At 43.6% G+C, this 21,306-nt stretch overlaps 2 protein-coding genes across 3 annotated transcripts in view; one reads left to right on the top strand and one right to left on the bottom strand.

Moving 5' to 3' along the window:
• grip1 (glutamate receptor interacting protein 1) overlaps nt 1–21,306 on the bottom strand; it is a 596,334-nt gene that overhangs the window by 41,368 nt on the left and 533,660 nt on the right. The gene's annotated exons all lie outside the window — the stretch shown is intronic.
• The window catches only part of LOC116984240 (DNA helicase B-like), a 55,418-nt gene that overhangs the window by 30,678 nt on the left and 3,434 nt on the right, over nt 1–21,306 (top strand). Inside the window, exons 5-11 of the mRNA XM_033038358.1 lie at nt 2,782–2,962; nt 5,458–5,599; nt 6,267–6,406; nt 7,251–7,338; nt 9,895–9,954; nt 19,763–19,931; nt 20,494–20,640. Of these exons, the coding sequence (XP_032894249.1) occupies nt 2,782–2,962; nt 5,458–5,599; nt 6,267–6,406; nt 7,251–7,338; nt 9,895–9,954; nt 19,763–19,931; nt 20,494–20,640 (927 nt within the window). The remainder of the gene's footprint in view (nt 1–2,781; nt 2,963–5,457; nt 5,600–6,266; nt 6,407–7,250; nt 7,339–9,894; nt 9,955–19,762; nt 19,932–20,493; nt 20,641–21,306) is intronic.

Raw genomic sequence — 21,306 nt, forward strand, 5'->3', positions numbered from 1 at the left:
GGGCTTAATTAGGAAAGGGAGAATAGATTATGAAAGAAAGCTGGCAGGGAACATAAAAACTGACGATAAAAGTTATTATAGATATGTGAAGAGAAAAAGATTAGTTAAAACAAATGTAGGTCCCTTGCAGTCAGAAACAGGTGAATTGATCATGGGGAACAAGGACATGGCAGACCATTTGAATAACTATTTTGCTTCAGTCTTCACTAAGGAAGACATAAATAATCTGCCGGAAATAGCAGGGGACCAGGGGTCAAATGAGATGGAGGAACTGAGTGAAATCCAGGTTAGCCGGGAAGTGGTGTTAGGTAAATTGAATAGATTAAAGGCCGATAAATCACCAGGGCCAGATAGGCTGCATCCGAAAGTAGCCCCAGAAATAGTGGATGCATTAGTGATAATTTTTCAAAACTCTTTAGATTCTGGAGTAGTTCCTGAGGATTGGAGGGTAGCTAATGTAACCCCACTTTTTAAAAAGGGAGCGAGAGAGAAAACGGGGAATTACAGACCAGTTAGTCTAACATCGGTAGTGGGGAAACTGCTAGAGTCAGTTATTAAAGATGGGATAGCACCACATTTGGAAAGTGGTGAAATCATTGGACAAAGTCAGCATGGATTTATGAAAGGTAAATCATGTCTGACAAATCTTATAGAATTTTTCGAGGATGTAATTAGTAGAGTGGATAAGGGAGAACCAGTGGATGTGTTATATCTGGACTTTCAGAAGACCTTCGACAAGGTCCCACATAAGAGATTAGTACACAAACTTAAAGCACACGGTATTGGGGGTTCAGTATTGATGTGGATAGAGAACTGGCTAGCAGACAGGAAGCAAAGAGTAGGAGTAAACGGGTCCTTTTCAGAATGGCAGGCAGTGACTAGTGGGGTACCGCAAGGCTCAGTGCTGGGACCTTAGCTATTTACAATATATATTAATGATTTGGACGAGGGAATTGAATGCAACATCTCCAGGTTTGTGGATGAAACGAAGCTGGGGGGCAGTGTTAGCTGTGAGGAGGATGCTAGGAGGCTGCAAGGTGACTTGGATAGGCTGGGTGAGTGGGCAAATGCATGGCAGATGCAGTATAATGTGGATAAATGTGAGGTTATCCACTTTGGTGGCAAAAACAGGAAAGTAGACTATTATCTTAATGGTGGCCGATTAGGAAAAGGGGAGATGCAACGAGTCCTGGGTGTCATGGTACACCAGTCATTGAAAGGTGCAGCAGGCAGTGAAGAAAGCGAATGGTATGTTAGCATTCATAGCAAAAGGATTTGAGTATAGGAGCAGGGAGGTTCTACTGCAGTTGTACAGGGTCTTGGTGAGACCACACCTGGAGTATTGCGTACAGTTTTGGTCTCCTAATCTGAGGAAAGACATTCTTGCCATAGAGGGAGTACAGAGAAGGTTCACCAGATTCCTGGGATGTCAGGACTTTCATATGAAGAAAGACTGGATAGACTTCTAGAATTTAAAAGATTGAGGGGGGGATCTTGTAAAAACTTACAAAATTCTTAAGGGTTTGGACAGGCTAGATGCAGGAAGATTGTTCCAGATGTTGGGGAAGTCCAGAACAAGGGGTCACAGTTTAAGGATAAGGGGGAAATCTTTTAGGACTGAGATGAGAAAAACAATTTTCACACAGAGAGTGGCAAATCTCTGGAATTCTCTGCCACAGAAGGTACTTGAGGCCAGTTCATTGGCTATATTTAAGAGGGAGTTAGATGTGGCCCTTATGGCTAAGGGTATCAGGAGAGAGGACAGGTGAGGGGAATGAGGGAATTACCCATCTCCCCCTTCTCCATTCCCCCTCACACCCCCTCCCCGTCTATCCTTTTCTTCCCCCTCTACTCTCTCTCCACCTCTCTCTCCCCCCTCCAACCGGATAGATCTACCTGAGCCGAGGGTAGATTACTCTGGCGTGGGGCCCAATTGGGAGCAATTGGTCCAATTGGCTTAAGGTCGGCCCTGAGATCAGATCAGTGTGTCCATCTACCATGGAATATATATATACACACATAAATAAACAGATAAAATGCAATAGGCTGTTATAGTTCAGCCTCTGAAGGATCTTCTGAAGTCAGCCTCTGTGACTGTGACCGAAATACCATCACGGTGAATGGGGGCTCGGGAAGGCAGATCAGTGTTCATCCTGTCAAAGCGTGCATAGAACGCATTCTCATCAGTGAGTGATGCTTTGCTGACATTTGAGCTGCCTCCTGATTTCGCCTTGTAGGAAGTGATTGCATTCAAGCCCCGCCACAGTTGCCGAACATCCATCTCATCCTCCAGCTTGGAGCAGAAGTCCCTTTTGGCCTTTTTGACATATACCAAATTATTTGTAAGTGGTTATCTTGTTGATAATTGTTGCAATTGTTTATCCGTAGTACTACGCAATGGACACTCTTCTGTAAATATCACAGATACAAAATTGTCCCTGATTTTGAAATTGCTGAATTGATTAAAATTTAAAACATTATTCTGGTGCACAGACCTCATCAAAAATATACTGTAGATCCAGATATGAGTATTATTTAATTACACAAATAAAGTTTGTCTGATGGTGGGACCTGTCCAAGGGAATGACAATAGGGACTTACAATTATGATGGGTAAGAAGGGAAAAATCGTTAAAAAATGAATTTTTCATAATAGTTTTAAAGGTACAAAATAAGTTCTTAGTTCTCATGTTTTATGCCTATTTGAACACTGATTAGAGAGATAAATAGAATGCATGTTTTGAAACCCACCAGTTAAAAGATAATTTTGTTGCAAAAACAGGTAATGTGGAGTTTCAGCTATGCCAAATATTCCAAGGAAAAACCAGAAGTATTCGATTGGATGTTTTCTGAAGTTCAGGTTTTGATTGTTGATGAGGGAAGTTTGGTCTCGGTGAAGACTTTAAGTACTGTTTTAAAATCGCTTATGAAATATGCCAATCTCAAAAAGCTTATAATCCTTGGTGAGTATCTGCGTAACTTTGGGAATTAATTTCTCACAAATTTGCATCTGAGGTTATGAAATTTGCTTCAGTTTTGCTTTGTAAGAACTTTCGAAGAGAGAGAGACATAACATGAAATTAATGAGTAAGGCTGTTAAGCGGGGTTACATTAAATTGTATGATTACAATTTTAATATTCAATGGCTACTGATTAGATTGATAATTCATTGTCTGTGATTTAATAAGAATTATCAGAGTTTATGGCCATGAACACTGCATTGTTAAATATGACTTTAATGATGATTGAGGTTAAATCTATGTTACGTTTGTATTGAATGCAGGTAATATAGACACACAGTTGAGAACTCATCTTAATATCTCCCCCCTTGTCCCGTCCCTTCTGACCTATGTCCGCAAGTCCTTCAAGACTTCAATAACTTTCAATTTCTAGGCCCCCATTGTCTCATCGCTACCTTGGACGTCCAGTCTCTTTACATCTCAATATCCCACCAAGAAGGTGTGAAGGCAGGTTCTTCTTTGAACAGAGATCCAACCCGATCAGTTCTCCTCTACTAACACTCTCCTTCACCTGGTGAAGCTTGTCACACCCTCAACATCTCTTTTTTGTCTTTTCTCACTTTCTTCAAGTTAAAGGTGTAGCCATGGGGACTCACATGGGACCTAGGTATGCCTGCCTTTGTGTTGGTTAGGTCGAACAGTCCGTGATACAAACGTACACTAGTACCATCCCCCAACTCTTTCACTGCTACATCTGCATAGTGCTGCCTCCTGCACCTGTGCAGAACTTGCTGACTTCATAAACTTTACCACTAACTTCCACACAGCCCTGAAATTCACTCTCTCCCCTTTCTTGCTCTCACTGTCTCCAGCACACGGGACAGACTATCGACTGATGTCTACCATAAACCCATTGACTCCCCCAGTTATCCGGAATACAACTCCTCCCACCCTGCCTCCTGCCATGATGCCATCCCCTACTCTTAATGTCTCTGTTTCTACTGTATCTGCTCCCAATGTGATGCTTTCAAGTGTGGAACATCTAGGATGCCTCGCCCACGTCTCCTCTGTCTGGTACTTCTGTTCTCACCCGCCCCTCCCCCAGATGGAACAAGAATAGAGCCCCCCCCCCCCCCCCCCCCACCCTCAGCATCCAACGTATCATTCTCTGCCACTTCCACCACCTTCAATGTGATCCCACCACCAGTAGTATCTTATCCACACCCCCTTCTGCTTCCCTCCGCAACCTCTGAAGAAAGGTCTCGACCCAAGACCTATTTGGTCAGCTATTCATTTTCTCCAGAGATGCTGTCTGACCCATTGAGTTACTCCAGCTTTTTGTGTCTATCTTCGGTTTAAAGCAGCATTTGCAGTTCCTTCCCATACTCTTGGTTCACTCATCCATCCCTTCCACCCTCTCCCAGGTACTTTCTCCTGAATCGGAGATGTAGCACCTGTTCCTATACCGTCTCTTGCACATCCATTCCGAGAATCCAGTAATCCTCCCAGGTGAGGCAGAGATTCACGTGCACCTCCTGTAACCTCATCTATACATTCAGTGCTCTCGATGTGGCCACCTTTACATCGGAGAGACCAAGCAAAAACTAGTCTAACATTTCACCAAATACTTGCGCTCAGTCCGCTAAGGCCTGTAGGATCTCCTGGTTATTAACTATTTTCCCATTCCCATTCTCATACTGACTTTTCTGTCCCCGGTCTCCTCCATCGCCAGAGAGAGGCCACACACAAACTGTAGACCAACACCTCATGCTCTGCTTGGGTAGTTTTCAATCTAATGGCATGAATATTGAATTATTCAGTTTTTGGTAACTTACCTACAAACACTGCCCACCTCCTCCGTCATCTCATTTTAAGCGCCGTGAGTATTAGAAAGGCGCTATATAAATCCCATCCATTATTATTATTATTATTTTGCCCCGTCTGTTTCCTGTGCCCCATCTGTACTCACATTTCTTCCTTTTCCCTTCCCACTTCTTTTCCCCTTGTCTATTATCTCACAATTTTGTCTTTTCATCTCTGGCCTTTCTCCAACCATCTGCCAATCGACACGCCCCCTTACATCAACCTTTCATGCCAGACTATGTTCCACCCCACCTCTTCCTGCTTTCACCTCCCCAGTACAATCAGTCTGAAAAAGAGTCCCTACTAAAAGCGTCACCAATCCATGTTCTCCAGAAGGTACACAAAAAAGTTGGAGAAACTCAGTGGGTGCAGCAGCATCGATGGAGCGAAGGAAATAGGCAACGTTTCCGGCCTAAACCCTTCTTCAGATTCCATGTTCTCTAGAGTTGCTTGCTGAGTTACACCTGTGCTTTGTGTCTGCCTCTGATCTCATTACTGATTGCTTTGTCTGTATCAGAGGAAATAAATTATGAAACAAAATAATAAGAGGTTCCTGTTAAATTGCCTCACAGTTGCATGTCCAATCCCATCCTACATATATTTCTACAGTACTTTACATTTTTTATTTCTTCTAGGTGATATTAGACAGTTGCCCAGTATCGAGCCCGGCAACATGTTTAAGGACATATACTTTAGTTTATACAACATTGGATGGGCCATTGACCTATCGATTAATCACCGTGCAGAGAGTCGACTGATAGTAGAAAATGCTGCCAGGTATATTTTATTTCTTATTCTCATGTATTATATCCACTTACATTTGTTTAACTTAAGAAGTTTTATCTTAATTTTACATATATAAAAAATCATCAGATATTCTTCATTACTCTTTGATGGAGTTAGACAGGCTCACAAATAGAATTAGATTTCATTTTACAAAAATGTATTTTTGCCACTTGCTGCAATAGATTTCCTTTTCTTTAGAAATATTTCTAATTTATTTGCTTTACTTTTGGTGCTGTATTGGCAGCTTCTTTGGGTTTCTTTTGCATTGTTGGTCACTTTTTTAATAGCTGATTAGTGCAATATTTTTTGCAAAGAATTGACAAGGATGAACTACTGGCCCATGTGCCAGCGATAATGAAACTAATGCAAGTACTTGTGTATTTCAAAATGAGGGTCCTGTTATCACACTGACAAGATATTCTTTAAGCAGCTTTCCTATGTGATTGCATCTGCCCTGTTTGCACAATGAATTGAGCAAGTCTGGGTGAAACACTAATTTCAGTTGCTACTTTTGAATCATTAATTAAAGAGAAGATGAAAAATCAATGGGGGTTGAGGATGTTGAGAGGAAGTTTGTTTTTGAAATAATGTGCAGAAGATTTGTCTTGATGTCTGAATTTTCTTGCAAAAACTGAAATTGTTATATCCTTATTTCTAGGATTGCTGAGATAGGACTTAAGTCAACTTATAAAATGTTGGAATATGATGCAGTGTGGCCTATATTGAGAGGGATAGGAATCTCAATTCCAGCATCTGATAAAAAATTCATTCTGGTTTCGCTCGATTCTAGCCAATCTGGTGAGCATCGACTTTGTTCATTTTTATTTATTATTTTCAGTTTATTCAGAAAATGAATATTTTATGTCAAATATTTGTTGATAATATTGAACTTGTAATGGCTTTGTCAGAACCTTGACGTTAGCTTCCGCTGGTGTATTGCTGTGAGAAATCGGCAGTTGTCCTAGAATTATATCTAGGCAGGATCGATTGATTCTATGTACCCTCGGTGCAATTATACCCTGCCACTAATCGTGTTTTACCCCTCCCCCCCAAAAAAACTTAATTGCACATGCATAATTGTGCATGTAAATATATAGTTTTCACATCCACATTCAGAAACAAAAGTACAGGCAGATAAAAACTAAAACTAAACATATCAGACATGATAATAATACTGACTTAAGCTTCATGGCTCCTACAGAAGTATTAATAAAAATAACATCCAATAGTTTGGAAAGTCTGCTAGTCCAGCACCACCAAAGTCCCAAATGGATTAATGCAGTTGAATATTGTTTCCAAGTGGCTGGGTGATTACAACTGTGAAGGCAAGGCTCTCGACCCGAAATGTCGCCCATTCCTTCTCTCCACAGATGCTGCCTGTCCCGCTGAGTTACTCCAGCATTTTGTGTCTACGCTCTAAAACTTGAAATGTGTTTGGAATTAGGCATAATTGCACCTTCAAAGGCAGGCTTTTGTTCAATAATGTAATGAGAAGAATGTAGGATGCCATTTAGCTGAATGAAAAGTATAGATGCTTGCTTCTCTTGGCGCTGAAATAAATTGAAATTTGTGCAATGCATTATATCTGGATCTGGCTATGTTGTATTGGTGTGTGATAACAGCCTATTTCTTCTTTCTTTAGTAGTTCTTCAAGAGTCTATCAATGGTATGTTAGGAGGTGCCCCAGGACTTGAAGATCATGTGACATCGCAGTTCATTGCATTTAGACGGTAACTATATTTTTGGAAGGTTTGGGAGTGAAAATCTTTATGTTTTCCCTTAAAGATGCCACTACAAAAACAAAGAAAGGGATGTTAAAAAGTGAAATGGTGCAGACGTACCAAGTAGAACTAAATAGTATGTAGCCCAAAGTTTAAAGTTTTCTAGTCATACTGACTAGAAACAGGCCTGTTGACCCAACATGTCCACGCCGACCAACATGCCTCATCTAGATTAGTCCCACCTGCCTGCATTTGGCCCATATCCCTCTACACCTGTCCTGTCCATGTACCTGTCTAAATGTTTTTAAATATTGTGATAATACTTGCCTCGACCACCTTATCTGGCAGCTCGTTCCATGCACCCACCATCCTTTGTGTAACAAAATTTTATTGAGATATATCGTAAAGTACTTGATGAATGGAATTTAATCTCTTATTGGGGTAAGTGAAAAGGGGGAAAGAAGCACTTTTATTGTATACTAGACCATGCAGACCCGGGGAGTAAGGGGGAGAAAAGTGGAAGAGTGTAAGGGAGGGGTAGGGCGAGTGGTGGAAGAGGGACAGAGGGGTGGGGGGAAGGGGGCTGGGGGAGAGGGAATGGGGTGGGGTAGAGAGTGAAGGGGGGTGGGGGAGAGAGGGATGGGGTGGGAGGGGGAGAGGGAGAGGAGTGAGGAGAGGGAGATGGTGAGGGGGAGGGGAGAGAGGTATGGGGGTAGGGGAGGGGGAAGAGTGTGGAGGGATGAGGAAGAGTGTGGAAGGGGGTGGGGTGAGAGGGAAGGGGGTGTGGGAGAGGGAAGGGGGGTGGTGGAAGGGAGGTGTGGCGGAGGGGGGAGGGAGGGATGGAGGGGGGGAGGGAGGGGAACGGGGTGGGGGAGAGGGGGATGTGGGTGGGAGGGAGAGGGAGATGAAGAGGGGAGGAGAGAGGGGTGGGGGAGGGGGAGGAGAGAGGGTGGGGAGGGGGGAGGGAGGTGAGGAGGGAGATGGGGTAGGGGAGGGAAGGGGAAGAGTGTGGAGGGAGGGGGAGAGGGGTGGGGGGGAGAGGTGGAAGAGTGGGGAAGGAGCAGGAGGGGTAGGGGGAGTGGTGGAAGGGACAGAGGGGTTGGGGGAAGGGGTGGGGGAAGAGAGGGAAGGGGGTGGGAGGAGGAGGGGCTGAGGAGAGGGGAGAGGAGAGAGAGGAGGGGGAGAGGTGTGGGGGAGGGAGGGGAGATGGGGTAGGGGAGAGAGGGGGAAGAGTATGGAGGGGAAAGGGGTGGGGGAGAGGGAAGGGGGGTGGGGGAGAGAGGGATGGCAGTGGGAGGAGAGGGAGAGGGGTGAGGATAGGCAGATGGTGAGGGGGAGGAGAGGTGATGAGGGGGAGGAGAGAGGAATGGGGGAGGGGGAGAGAGGAATAGAGAGGGGGAGAGAGGTGTGGGGGAGGAGGGAGGGGAGGAGAGAGATGGGGTAGGAGGGTGGGGGGAGAGGGAAGGGGGGTGGGAGGAGAGGGAGAGGGAGATGGAGAGGGGTGGTAGAGGGGGAGGAGTGGGGGATGGGGGAGAGGTGTGGGGGATGGGGAGAGAGGTGTGGGGGAGGGAGGGGAGGAGGGAGATGGTGTAGGGGAGGGAGGGGGAAGAGTGTGGAGGGAGAGGGGTGGGGGGGAGAGAGGGGAAAGAGTGGAAGGGGGAGGGGTAGGGGCAGCCCATCTGTTCCCCATTCTCTATCACCCCCAATCCTCTTTCTCTATTCCCACACACGTGATCACGCGCTTCGACATGGGCTGCGGGGGTGGGGGGGTGCTGGGGACTGGGGCTGGTGCAAAGGCATATGTAAATGAGATCCATTCCGATTGGACATCTGCGAGGAATGGCATTGTGACATCACACGATGGAACGTTCACCAACATTCTATGGATGAGAGCTGTTTTTTTAAACACTTTGAAATTTTGGGGGGGGGGGGGAGGATTTTATTAAAAATGTGTACTTAAACACGACAAAATTTAATGAGGAGTGGAACTGAGAATGTAAAAGTGAAATCTCTACCGAAATGGAAAAAATGACGAGATTTGAGCATGTGGTGTTGGCGGACCAAGGAATCAAAGGGCAAAAATCTAATCAGAAAATGGAATCTGACACACACACACACACACACACACACACACACACACACACACACACACACACACACACACACACACACACACACACACACACACACAAAGAGTTTTAATATATAGATAGATCTATTTAGAAGGAAGATTATTTATGAGAGCATTTTTAACAAAATAGCACGTATGCATTTCATGATATCTAATCTCTCTTTAAAAATCACTCTTTATGACTTCAGCATCAATTGTCTATCTTTTTTTAACCTGTATAATGTAATGAATGCTATACAATTTGCACTACTTTGTTGGTTTGGGAAATGGCGTGCCTGAGCATCTCTGATTTCATTGCATTCATGTGAAGTCGTAGCAGCTGAGATGTGATATCTTCTCTATGTGTGTTATCACAGATCTAGTATGTACGTATGTTTAATATTTCCACACTTGGATGCACAAATGCTCATTTCAACTTTTGACTTTTTATATAGGGATGATTGTACATTAATTAATGAACTCTGCTGCAAGAAATATTCAGATCATCCTACTCGGTAAGTGCTGTATTAGGTGTATAACAGTTTGATGTGGTTTCTACTTTATTGTGCCTGAAATGCTCAGCTTTTGCAGTTTGTATGATTTGGGTGTTGTCTCAATTTCAGTGAATATTAAAATTGCTGCATTTTGACAAGACATGAGTAACACACAATTACCAAAAGCTATAACAAGAGCTATGAATGGCTTATGTTGTACTAGCAATTGCTGACATTGTTTGGTTGGATATATAGTAACAGCAGCAGCCCATCTATCTATACATAACTAAAGCTCTAATCTGGTTATCTTCCGGTTCGCGGTCATTCTATTGGTACACGATAGCGCTACGATTTTTCGCCAGCTTACTCACTGTTCTCCTGTGCTGCAATTGCACCAAATTTCATTCCGATCGGTGGTCTAATGTAAAAGTTAGTGAGGTTTAAAAAATCTTTAAAATCGCCCATGTGCAGATCGATCTCTTCTCCTGCCATTCAGCACCGAGTGGATTGTTTTTTCTCCTTTCACTCCGCGGGACGGTCCGCCCCTTCCTGCGCCATCGTGTCTTTACTGGAGCTGAGGATGGCCGGCAGAGGTTTCCAACCAGACACAATTTTCGGAGGGACCGGAAAACGGCACGGCCCAACCCGGCGCGGAGTCGGAGATTTCGCCAAATGGAAAGCAGAGACTCTGATCCCGGCGGATGAGAACGACCAGCAACCAGCGACAGCCCCTGCTTGAAGCCATCCCCCTCCCCTGGATGTAGGACGCTTCTCGTCCACCCCCCCCCCCCCACCCCCGGCCTCCGACAGCCCCCTCCTAAAGCCGTCTCCCTCCCCCGCTGCAAGATGCTTCCCCCCCCCCCCACCGGCCCCCGTCTGAAGCTGTCCCATCCCCAGCTGCAGGATGCTCCCCACCGGTCTCCGCCTGAAGCCCGTTGGCAGCGGCAGGCCACGGCAGCAATATGCAGCGATAGGTCGCGGTAGACCAAGGCAGCGCATCCCAACCCGTCCCCACCGGCCCCTGATCGGCCCCGTTTGAAGCCGTACCCCTCCCCCGGCTGCAGAACGCAACAAGAGACGCAACAAGAAAGAATGGACTGAATAAATCTCATCTTTAACTTATAAATTGTTATATTTTAAGAGTTATTCACATTTTAAGCTTTTATGATCTCTTTTTCACTTGCCGTGCCCATCAGCTGCACCTGCGCAGTAATACCTGCGTGTTCTGCGTCACGTTGGGAACCCAATGGGTGGGAATGGCTGCGCCGGCAGAGAGCCGCTAAGAGTAGATGGGGGGGTGTGGGGGATTTTGAGGGGGGATGGAGTGAGTGCGTGGGGGAAGGGAAAGAGGCGGAGTGGGGTGTGGGGGAGGAGCGGGGTGAGGGGACGTCACAACGGGAACCCGTCAGCCGCGCATGCGCAGTTAGGGGCTATGGGTGTGTGGCGGAATATTGCATTGGGGGAACGGGTGAGTGGTGGAATATTGTGTTGGGGAATGGGTTGCGTTGAGGGACCAGGCCTCCCGTGTGACTGGGACCCTATGGGTCGCACTTAGTCTAGTCTATCATTTAAACTTGCTCTTCTACTTATTGAGCGCATACAAACCTGGATACATCTTTTGATCAAAAGTAACTACTCGACCAACTGAGCCTGCTCCTCAATAAATTATTGACTGATCTGACGATGAACTCCACTTTGTATTCCCATCTACCTGTGCAAACATTCCACTCCTTTAATTGTCAATAATTTGTCTTCCTTGCCGTAAAACTTTTCAAAGAATCTGCTTCTGCAGGAAGAGAGTGCCAGAGACTCAATACCCTCTCTCAGAGAGAAATAAAATTTACCTTGTTATCTTTTAGGGGTTTCTTTCTGGTTCTACATTCTGCAGCAAAAGTGATAGTTGTCGTGTATAAAACAAGCCCTTCAACCCACCTTGTCCAGGCTGACCATCATGCGTATCTATATTAATCCCACTTGCCTGCATTAATTTGAATTTCCTCTGTCTTGTTCATTCAAGTACCAGTCCAAGTGCAGCTCCTTTTCCCTGCAGTTCTTTCCTACACATTTAATATCCCTTGTCAACCAAGGTTCCTTAACCTTGTTAGCCTTGCCCTTTGTTCCAACAGGAAGATGACCTGAACTCTTAAAATTTTACTTTTAAAAGCCTCATATGTTCTGAATGTCTCTTTACCTGCAAACACCCCCTCGCCAAGGCAATTATTATGAGTTCCAATTTGATGCCATCAAAATTAGCCTCTCCATATTTATGACTTTGACTTGAGGGCCGGTTCTATCTTTTTCCATCATCCTCTTGAAACTGGTAAAATCATGGTAGAATTATAGAAGAAAGAACAAACACTCCTTTCACATCCACACTGTCAAGTCTCCTTGGGATCTTCTGTCTTTTAATTGTCCTATGTCTCTCTTTTAAATTTCAACGGACACAAGGCTAGTCCATCCAACCTTCCTCATAAGATAAAGTCCCATTCCAGGTGTTAAAACATAGAAACATAGAAAATAGGTGCAGGAGTAGGCCACTCGGCCCTTTGAGCCTGCACCGCCATTCAATATGATCATGGCTGATCATCCAACTCAGCAGTTAGTCTAGCAAACGTTCGAGAATGCCAGAAACACCCAAGTTAAGTAGCAGCTATGGAAGGGGTTTCCCAGCAGTACACCAGGGAATCTTTACCTCCTTAACTAGCGTTAGTCTTACCTGGTGTAGGATCAGCATCCACGTTCCTTTCTCCAGACTGGAGATTAGGATATAAAAAGTGTTATTTTTACTTAAATGTTTTAATTGTAGTTTGCATTACAATTTTTAAATTGTAGTTAGTGTTTAAGATATCTATAAACAATTTTTAAGATGTCTGTAAATGACGGCAATATTAAAACATCTTTAAAATAGAGTACAGCTTTGACAGGAGACAAAATTCAGTCTCTACATTTGCCTTTTCTCATCAAGTGGCCAAGTGCATTGAAGGGGTGGAGGCTCCACGCTACATTGCCTTCAGGCACATTTGTTATTTGAGCATTTCTGTGTTTTGCTGTGTGCCTTCCAAAAGCAGAGGGCCAACTGAATTGATTATTTTGATGAGAAGTTCAGGCAGGCAAGGGGTGAGTCCAGCTGATCTTTAAATTAGTCTCTTTAAATTAGATGCTGGGATATTATAGACTTGTGAGCCTCATATCAGAGGTGGTGAGAGGAATATCACCTGAACATTTTAGAACTGAGATAAATTTGTAGATCTCAGAATTTAATGCGACATTTGCTTAGTCTTTTAGGATTTAAGATGAAGTACAAAAAGAAGCAATCTGTAAATTATTAACGCTGCGCTTTTGTAAGTTATGGGGGCCATTGGGAATACCCATGGTAACTCTTGCTGTATGCAGTTGTTGAATTATTTTCTGACTGTGCTGGAGGGGCCGTCCTGTCAACATTATTAATAATTAATCTTTAATTTTTTAATAATTATTTATTTATAATTAATAATGGCATTGCAGACAGGGGGTCTTCACAGTGGGACATATTAGGTATGGTTTGGGAAAGCTCTCCAGTCTTCGCCTGACTTTGAGAAGAATCACTTCAATATGTTAAAAATATTCTGAACACTGCACTACGTCTATTCTCAGAATAGAACATTTTGAAACTTGGTTCTACAAAATCTGATATTATTTGCAAGTTATGTTGAAACTGATAGGACACTTTATTTAAATATTGAGATATGGGTAGAGGTTCCTGAAATTTCCAAATGAGGGACACTGAAAATCGATTTCTTATTCACACAAGCATCCCATGCAAGGTTATGTGTAAGACTAAAGGTGGGTAATGGTTAAAGAATTAACATAGAAACATTGAAAATGGGTGCAGGAGGAGACCATTCGGCCCTTCGAGCCAGCACCGCCATGGATGATCGTCCCCAATCAATAACCCGTGCCTGCCATCTCCCCATATCCCTTGACTCCACTAGCCCCTAGAGCTCTATCTAACTATCTCTTAAATCCATCCAGTGATTTGGCCTCCACTGCCCTCTGTGGCAGGGAATTCCATAAATTCACAACTCCCTGGATGAAAACTTTTTTCTCACCTCAGTCTTAAATGACCTTCCTCTTTATTCTAAGACTGTGGCCCCAGGACTCGCCCAACATTGGGAACATTTTTCCTGCATCTAGCTTGTCCAGTCCTTTTATAACTTTATATGTTTCTATAAGATACCCCCTCATCCTTCTAAACTCCAGTGAATACAAGCCTAGTCTTTTCAATCTTTCTTCATATGACAGTCCCGCCATCCCAGGAATCAATCTCGTGAACCACCGCTGCACTGGCTCAATCACAAAGATGTCCTTCTTCAAATTAGGAGACCAAAACTGTACACTATACTCCAGATGTGGTCTCACCAGAGCCCTATACAATTACAGAAGAACCTCTTTGCCCCTATACTGAAATCCTCTTGTTATGAAGGCCAACATTCCATTAGCTTTCTTCACTGCCTGCTGTACCTGTAAGCCAACTTTCAGTGACCGGTGTACAAGAACACCCAGGTCTCGCTGTACTTCCCCCTTACCTAACCTAACCCCATTGAGATAATAATCTGTCCCCTTGTTTTTGCCGCCAAAGTGGATAACCTCACATTTATCTATATTATACTGCATCTGCCACGCATCTGCCCACTCATTCAACCTGTCCAGGTCACCCTGCAACCTCCTAACATCCTTATCATAGTTCACACTGCCACCCAGCTTTGTGTCATCCGCAAACTTGCTAGTGTTGCTCCTAATTCCCTCTTCCAAATCATTAATATATATGGTAAACAGTTGCGCCCCCAACACCGAGCCTTGCCATTCACTCGCCACTGCCTGTCATTCTGAAAAGGACCCATTCACTCCTACTCTTTGCTTCCGGTCTGCCAACTAATTTTCTATCCATGTCAACACCCTACCCCCAATACCATGTGCTCTAATTTTAGTCACCAGTCTCCCGTACGGGACCTTATCAAAGGCTTTCTGAAAGTCTAGATACACTACATCCACTGGCAACCCATCATCCATTTTACTTGTCACATCCTCAAAAAATTCCAGAAGATTAGTCAAGCATGATTTCCCTTTCATAAATCCATGTTGACTTGGACTAATCATTTTACTGCTATCCAAATGCCCCATTATTACCTCTTTAATAATTGACTCCAACATCTTTCCCGCCACCGGTCAGGCTAACTGGTCTGTTATTCCCCGTTTTCTCTCGCTCCTTTCTTGAAAAGTGGGGTAACATTAGCTATCCTCCAATCCACAGGAACTAATCCTGAATCTATTGAACATTGGAAAATGATCACCAATGCGTCCACTATTTCTAGAGCCACCTCCCTGAGGACCCTGGGATGCAGACCATCAGGCCCAGGGGATTTATCATCCTTCAGTCCCATTAGCCTACCCAATACTATTTCTCGCCTAATGAAAATTTATTTCAGTTCCTCTACCCCCTTAGATCCTCTGTCCTCCAGTACATCTGGGAGATTGTTTGTGTCTTCCTTAGTGAAGACAGATCCGAAGTACCTATTCAACTCTTCTGCCATTTCCTTGTTGCCCATAATAATTTCACCCATTTCTGCCTTCAAGGGACCCACATTTGACTTTGCTACTCTTTTTCCCTTAACATGTCTAAAGATGCTTTTACTGTCCTTCTTTATATTCCTGGCCAGCTTCCCTTCGTACTTCATCTTTTCAGCCCGTATTGCCCGTTTTGTTTCCTTCTGTTGTCCTATGAAAGTTTCCCAATCCTCTGGCTTCCGGCTACTCTTGGCTGTGTTATACATCTTTTCTTTTAGTTTTATTCTATCCCTAACTTCTCTTGTCAGCCACGGTTGCCTCCTACTCCCCTTAGAATCTTTCTTCCTTTTTGGAATGAAATGATCCTGCGTCTTCCGGATTATGCCCAGAAATTCCTACCATTGCTGTTCCACCGTCATTCCTGCTAGGATCCCTTTCCAGTCTACCTTGGCCAGCTCCCCTCTCATGCCTTCATAGTCCCGTATGTTCAACTGCATCACTGCCACTTCCGATTTAACTTTCTCCTTCTCAAATTGCAGATTAAAACTAATCATATTATGATCATTACCTCCAAGCGGTTCCTTTACCTTGAGATCTCTTATCATATCTGGTTCATTGGACAACACTAAATCCAGAATTGCCTTTTCTCTGGTCGGCTCCATTACAAGCTGCTCTAAGAATCCATCTCGGAGGCATTCTACAAACTCTCTATCTTGGGGTCCTGAACCAACCTGATTTTCCCAGTCTGCCTGCATATTGAAATCCCCCATCACCACAGTGGCATTACCTTTGTTACATGCCAGTTTTAACTCCTGCTGCAACTTACACCCTACATCCGGGCTACTATTTGGGGGTCTGTAGATAACACCAATTAGTGTCTTCTTGCCTTTACAATTCCTGAACTCAATCCAAAGTGACTCTACCTCGTCAGTCCCTATGTCTTCCCTCGCAAGGGACTGAATGCCATCCCTCACCAGCAGAGCTACCCCCCCCCCCCCCTCCTCTTCCCACCTGCCTGTCCTTTCTATAGGATGTATAATCCTGAATATTTAGTTCCCAGGCCCGATCCTCCTGCAGCCATGTCTCAGTAATCCCCACAATGTCATATCTACCAACTTGTAACTGAGCCTCAAGCACATCTATTTTACTTCTTATACTTCGCATTCATATACAATACTTTTAATTCCTTACGGATCTCACCTTTCACATCGATCCCTATTACACTTGGCCATACTCTCCTATCCCTTTGTGAGCTTCCTTTCCCGTTAATTCTGGGGTCATTAACCATCCCTTTACTCTCTCTCCCTTTAACTCTGTCCTCGACTATCCCATTTGACACCCAACTCCCCTTATTCAGTTTAAAACCACCCGTGTAGCAGTGGCAAACCTGCCTGCCAGAATTAATGCATGAAAGATGTATATTGTGTATATTGTTAAAAAAAAAAGTGCAGATCCACAGCAGGAAAAATGACTCAATCATGGCTAATGGCAGAAGGTAAAAGTTGTATCAAAATAGATGTCCAGCTGAATGTTGCCATAAAGAGCAGTATGGCCAAAGATTGGGACACTTAAGAATTCAGTGTAAGACATTGATATAGAACGAGAAAGTGGTCCCCTTCATGAAGGAGGGATATATTTGCAATGGAATAGTGGAAGGTTTGTAGTAGTAATACTTGTGAGGTGGGAATTATTATATGAGGAGGCATTGAGGTGACTGGGCTAGGCCTATACTGCATAGTTTAGAAGATTATGATGCATGGACCCCACAGTGACAGAGTGTTGCGGAGGATAGGTGTTATTCTTTTTTTCTTCTTTTAAAAAAAAATGTTAGCTATAGAAAAATAATAGACGCAAGAAAAGAAGAAAAAAGAAAAGATTAAGGAAAGTAGTGATGTGTAGGCCCCAGAAGTTACCAATTAGTAGTTTGTGGATAGATGGAGAGAAAGAGCCCATAGAGATGTCGAAAAAAAAGAGACCAGAAAGGAAGAGCAAAAAAAAAGAAATAGAAAAAAAGGGGGAAGAGAAAAAAAACAGAAAAGAAAAGGAATATACCTACTTCTTATCTTTCCACACCCCTCACCCAGTTCTGAAACGGTTAATTTCCAGAGTTATGTTGCACCATATTATACTTGTAATAAATCGATGAAAGGAGACCATATCTTTAAGAATTGTTCTGATATTCCTGCTAGAACAGGATAGGTGTTATTCTGTCTAGAATAAATGACTTAAGCATGAATGTAGATGGGTTGGTTAGTACGCTTGCAAATGGTACTAACATTTATGGTATTGCAAACTGTAGAGAAGGCTCTCACTATACAGAGGATAGAGATCAGCTACAGAAATGGTGGATGCAGTTTAATTCCGCCGTGTGAGGCGTTGGTTTCAGGCGGTCGAATATAAAGGGAAAGTATACCGTTAATGGCAAGACCCTTAACAACATTGAAGTACAGAAGGATCTTGGGATTCATGTCCATAGCTCCCTGAAAGTGGCACCACAAATAGAAAGCATGATGAAGAAGGTGTATAGTATGCTTTCCTTTATTGGTAAAGGGCATTGAGTATCAGAGTCAGGAACTCGTGTTGCTGGTGTATAGTACATTTGTTAGTCTGCATTTGGAATACTGTGTGGAGTTCTAGTCACCCCAGGAAGCAGGTAGAGGCTTTGTAGAGAAGAGCTTTATCAGAATGCTCAAATCCTCCATCTCTGCTGCATTTGGTCCCAAGGTGAGGCTTTCCATTCTACGACATCCAAGATGTCCTCTTTCTTTCATATTCTTTGCGTTTGATCCATCATGGCCTGTTGCTAACTATTTTAACTCCCCTTCACCTTCCCATTCCCATACTGACCTTTCTGTTCCAGGCCTCCTTCATTGCCAGTGTGAGACCACACACAAACTGGAGGTACACTGATATGAACATTGACCTCCAATTTTAGGTGACCTCTAACAACCCCCTCCCCTTTATGCCCAACACCCCCCTCTCTCCTCCTCACCTGGACTTACACCTATTTCTGTACTCCTCCCACCCCTCGCCTCCACCTGGATTCCTTCCTCTGACTTCACAATTCTCAACATTTAAATCATTTTGTCCAACCATGTGCCTATCAGAACCCTCACCTATTATCTGCCATGCTTTGTCCTATCACTTCTAGTTTTCTTCCCCTCCCCTTCCCCTCCACACTACAATCAGTCTGAAGAATGTTCCCGACCTGAAACATGACCTATCCATGTTTTCCAGATATGCTGCCTGACCCGCTGAATTACTCCTGCACGTTGTGTCTTTTTTTGTAAACTAGCATCTGCAGTTCCTTGTTTCTACATTATCAGGATGCTGCTTGGATTAAAGGGTATTTGCTATGAGGAGAGGTTAGACAAACATCGAGTGTTTTCTCTGGAGTGTCAGAGGTTGACAGGAGACCTGTCAGAAGCATATAAAATAATCAGGCATAGATAAGGTGGACAGTTGGAAGCTTTTTCCCCATCGTACACTCTACTCTTGAGGATACAGCTTTAAGGTGAGAGGGGAAAAGTTTAAAGCTGTGCAGGTTACGTTTTTTTATTCATACAGAGCCTGGTGGGTGCCTGGAACTCGCTGCCATGGAGGATGATGGAGACAGATATGATAGGGCATTTAAGAGACTTTTGGATATTAATCACTGGAAGGACATGTATCACATGCATGTAGAGGAGATTAGTATAACTTGATATCATGCTTGATAGGACATTGTGGGTTTAAGGGCCTGGTCCTGTGCTGTACTATTCTAAGTGAGATATCCCTAGCATGTCCATATGTAATAGCATTAAAATAAGGAGTTGGCCTTCAACCAAATTGTGAAGATTTATTTGGTATCGTAAACCTTTGAAATTTTATACCCAAGAATGCTGCGATTACTTAATTGCAGGATATATTCCAAAATTTGACAGCATTTTGGTGTCAAGGAATATGGGATTAGTAACTGCCTTACGTTTTACATGTACAGAGTTTCTGCCACCTCTTACCACTCACATGGTTCTATTCTGATTATGAGAATTTGGGTGTTCCTGCATTTTTTAAAGTTTGCACCAAATGTAAATCACATAGTACCTTGTCATCACCCTGTATATACAGCATCTGTGTTGTGCTTAAAAACAAAAGTTCTCTGGTGTCGTACTTTATGCTGTCAATGGTGATCCTGATGCAGCAATGATATCTTACTAAGGTATGTTGTGCACTATTGTTACATTATGCTGTTCAAAATGGAAACACTATACTGATTAAAGTCGTACAAATTTAATTTGTTTTTCAGAGATCATAAAAAAATGCTTGATTTCCGGGTTGGTGACAAAGTGTGCTGCACTAGGAATGCTTATGTCGAGGATTTTACTGAAATCTCAAAAACAGAGTCTGAGACCGATTCAAAGGGGATGAAGGAAAATTATCGCTTATGTAATGGAGAAATCTTTTTTATCACGGAGGTAAAACTTTGAACTTTTTGTAAAAAATAAAAGGTATCTTAACATCAACATTCTTTATTGGAACAAAGTCAAATGCCTAAAAAGAGTTGGAATCAAGCATTCCCTATGGTGTGTAGACTTAACTACTTGAAATGATACTTACAATTTGTCTGATCTGAATTATCAACATGTTCTAAATTAACAGTACTTTCTGCATATCCTCAGTTGCCCTTACTGGGCTATTCCCATAATTATATGAACTCTTGCAACAGTAATCTTCCAAGAGAGTGCTGGAAGCTCTCTAGGATTTTGGTCAATTTTTTCATACTTTTTTAGTAAAAATATGGCATCTACTCTCAATGTGAAGTATAGCCCAGGTATCTCTTCTTCACAAACTGCAGAATAAATCCAATTTGACTCATTACAGCTTCATCAGTCAACTCTTTATCAGCAGTATTGACAGTTTAGGTTTTAGTGATTATCATGTCCATGGTTCAAACATGGACCAATTAATTGAATTCCAGAAGTGAGAGTGCTTGTGTGGATAGAAGGTCTTGTAAAGCTTTTTTTGTTTGGCTTGCAGGATAAAATTATACAAACCAATACATCTACTACACGTTACTTGTTACTGGATGACAAGGAAAATAAGCAGATTTTGGTGAATTTTGAAGAATTAAGGAAGAAATGCAAGTTGGCACATGCATGGGCCAGAACAATACACACCTTTCAGGTATGAGACGTAGTACTGAATAACTTAATAAATGAAATTGAACATTGAACTGCACGTAGCCCCTGAAGAGTTGTATGGAACCGATTGACTATTGAAGGTGTAGCGGCACCGAACGTCAGGAAAAGGCCAGACGTAAGGCAGGTTCAAACAGTAGTTTTATTCAGGTGTTACATGTTAGTTTGGTCCGCTAATGTAATTCAATTTTGTCATTGCTGCTGTAGCTGAGCAAGGGGGTTCCCTCAAGCTCAGCTACCTGTTGACTGGGGTGATCTCAAGGTGAGATAAGATTATGTAGCAGGACACTACCCCTAGCCCATGACGTCACATGCCAGCCTTTGTAGCTACTGACGAGGGTTCGACCATCAGCGGTCTGTGTATCAGCTGACGTCACAGGACCCCCCCCCCCCGCTGGAACCGAAAGGAGGAATAGAATGGTCGAGGGCGGCTCCTGCATGTGGGTCGGGGACACCCCGGGCGTGGGTCGGGACGGAGAGGCCCACGGGTTCAGTCGACACTCCAGCTGTGGGCGATCCCGAGGTATGCCGAGGGGTGCGAGGAGACCGATGCAAAAGCCGCCGGACGGAAGAGACACAGTCGCATCTCCTCGACCACTTAAGGGATCGTGTCCTGAGAAATACGGCCCCCAGCAACGGCTGGGAAACGTTG

The sequence above is a fragment of the Amblyraja radiata genome, chromosome 19 (assembly GCF_010909765.2).
Source record: "Amblyraja radiata isolate CabotCenter1 chromosome 19, sAmbRad1.1.pri, whole genome shotgun sequence".
In the NCBI taxonomy this organism is placed as follows: domain Eukaryota; kingdom Metazoa; phylum Chordata; class Chondrichthyes; order Rajiformes; family Rajidae; genus Amblyraja; species Amblyraja radiata.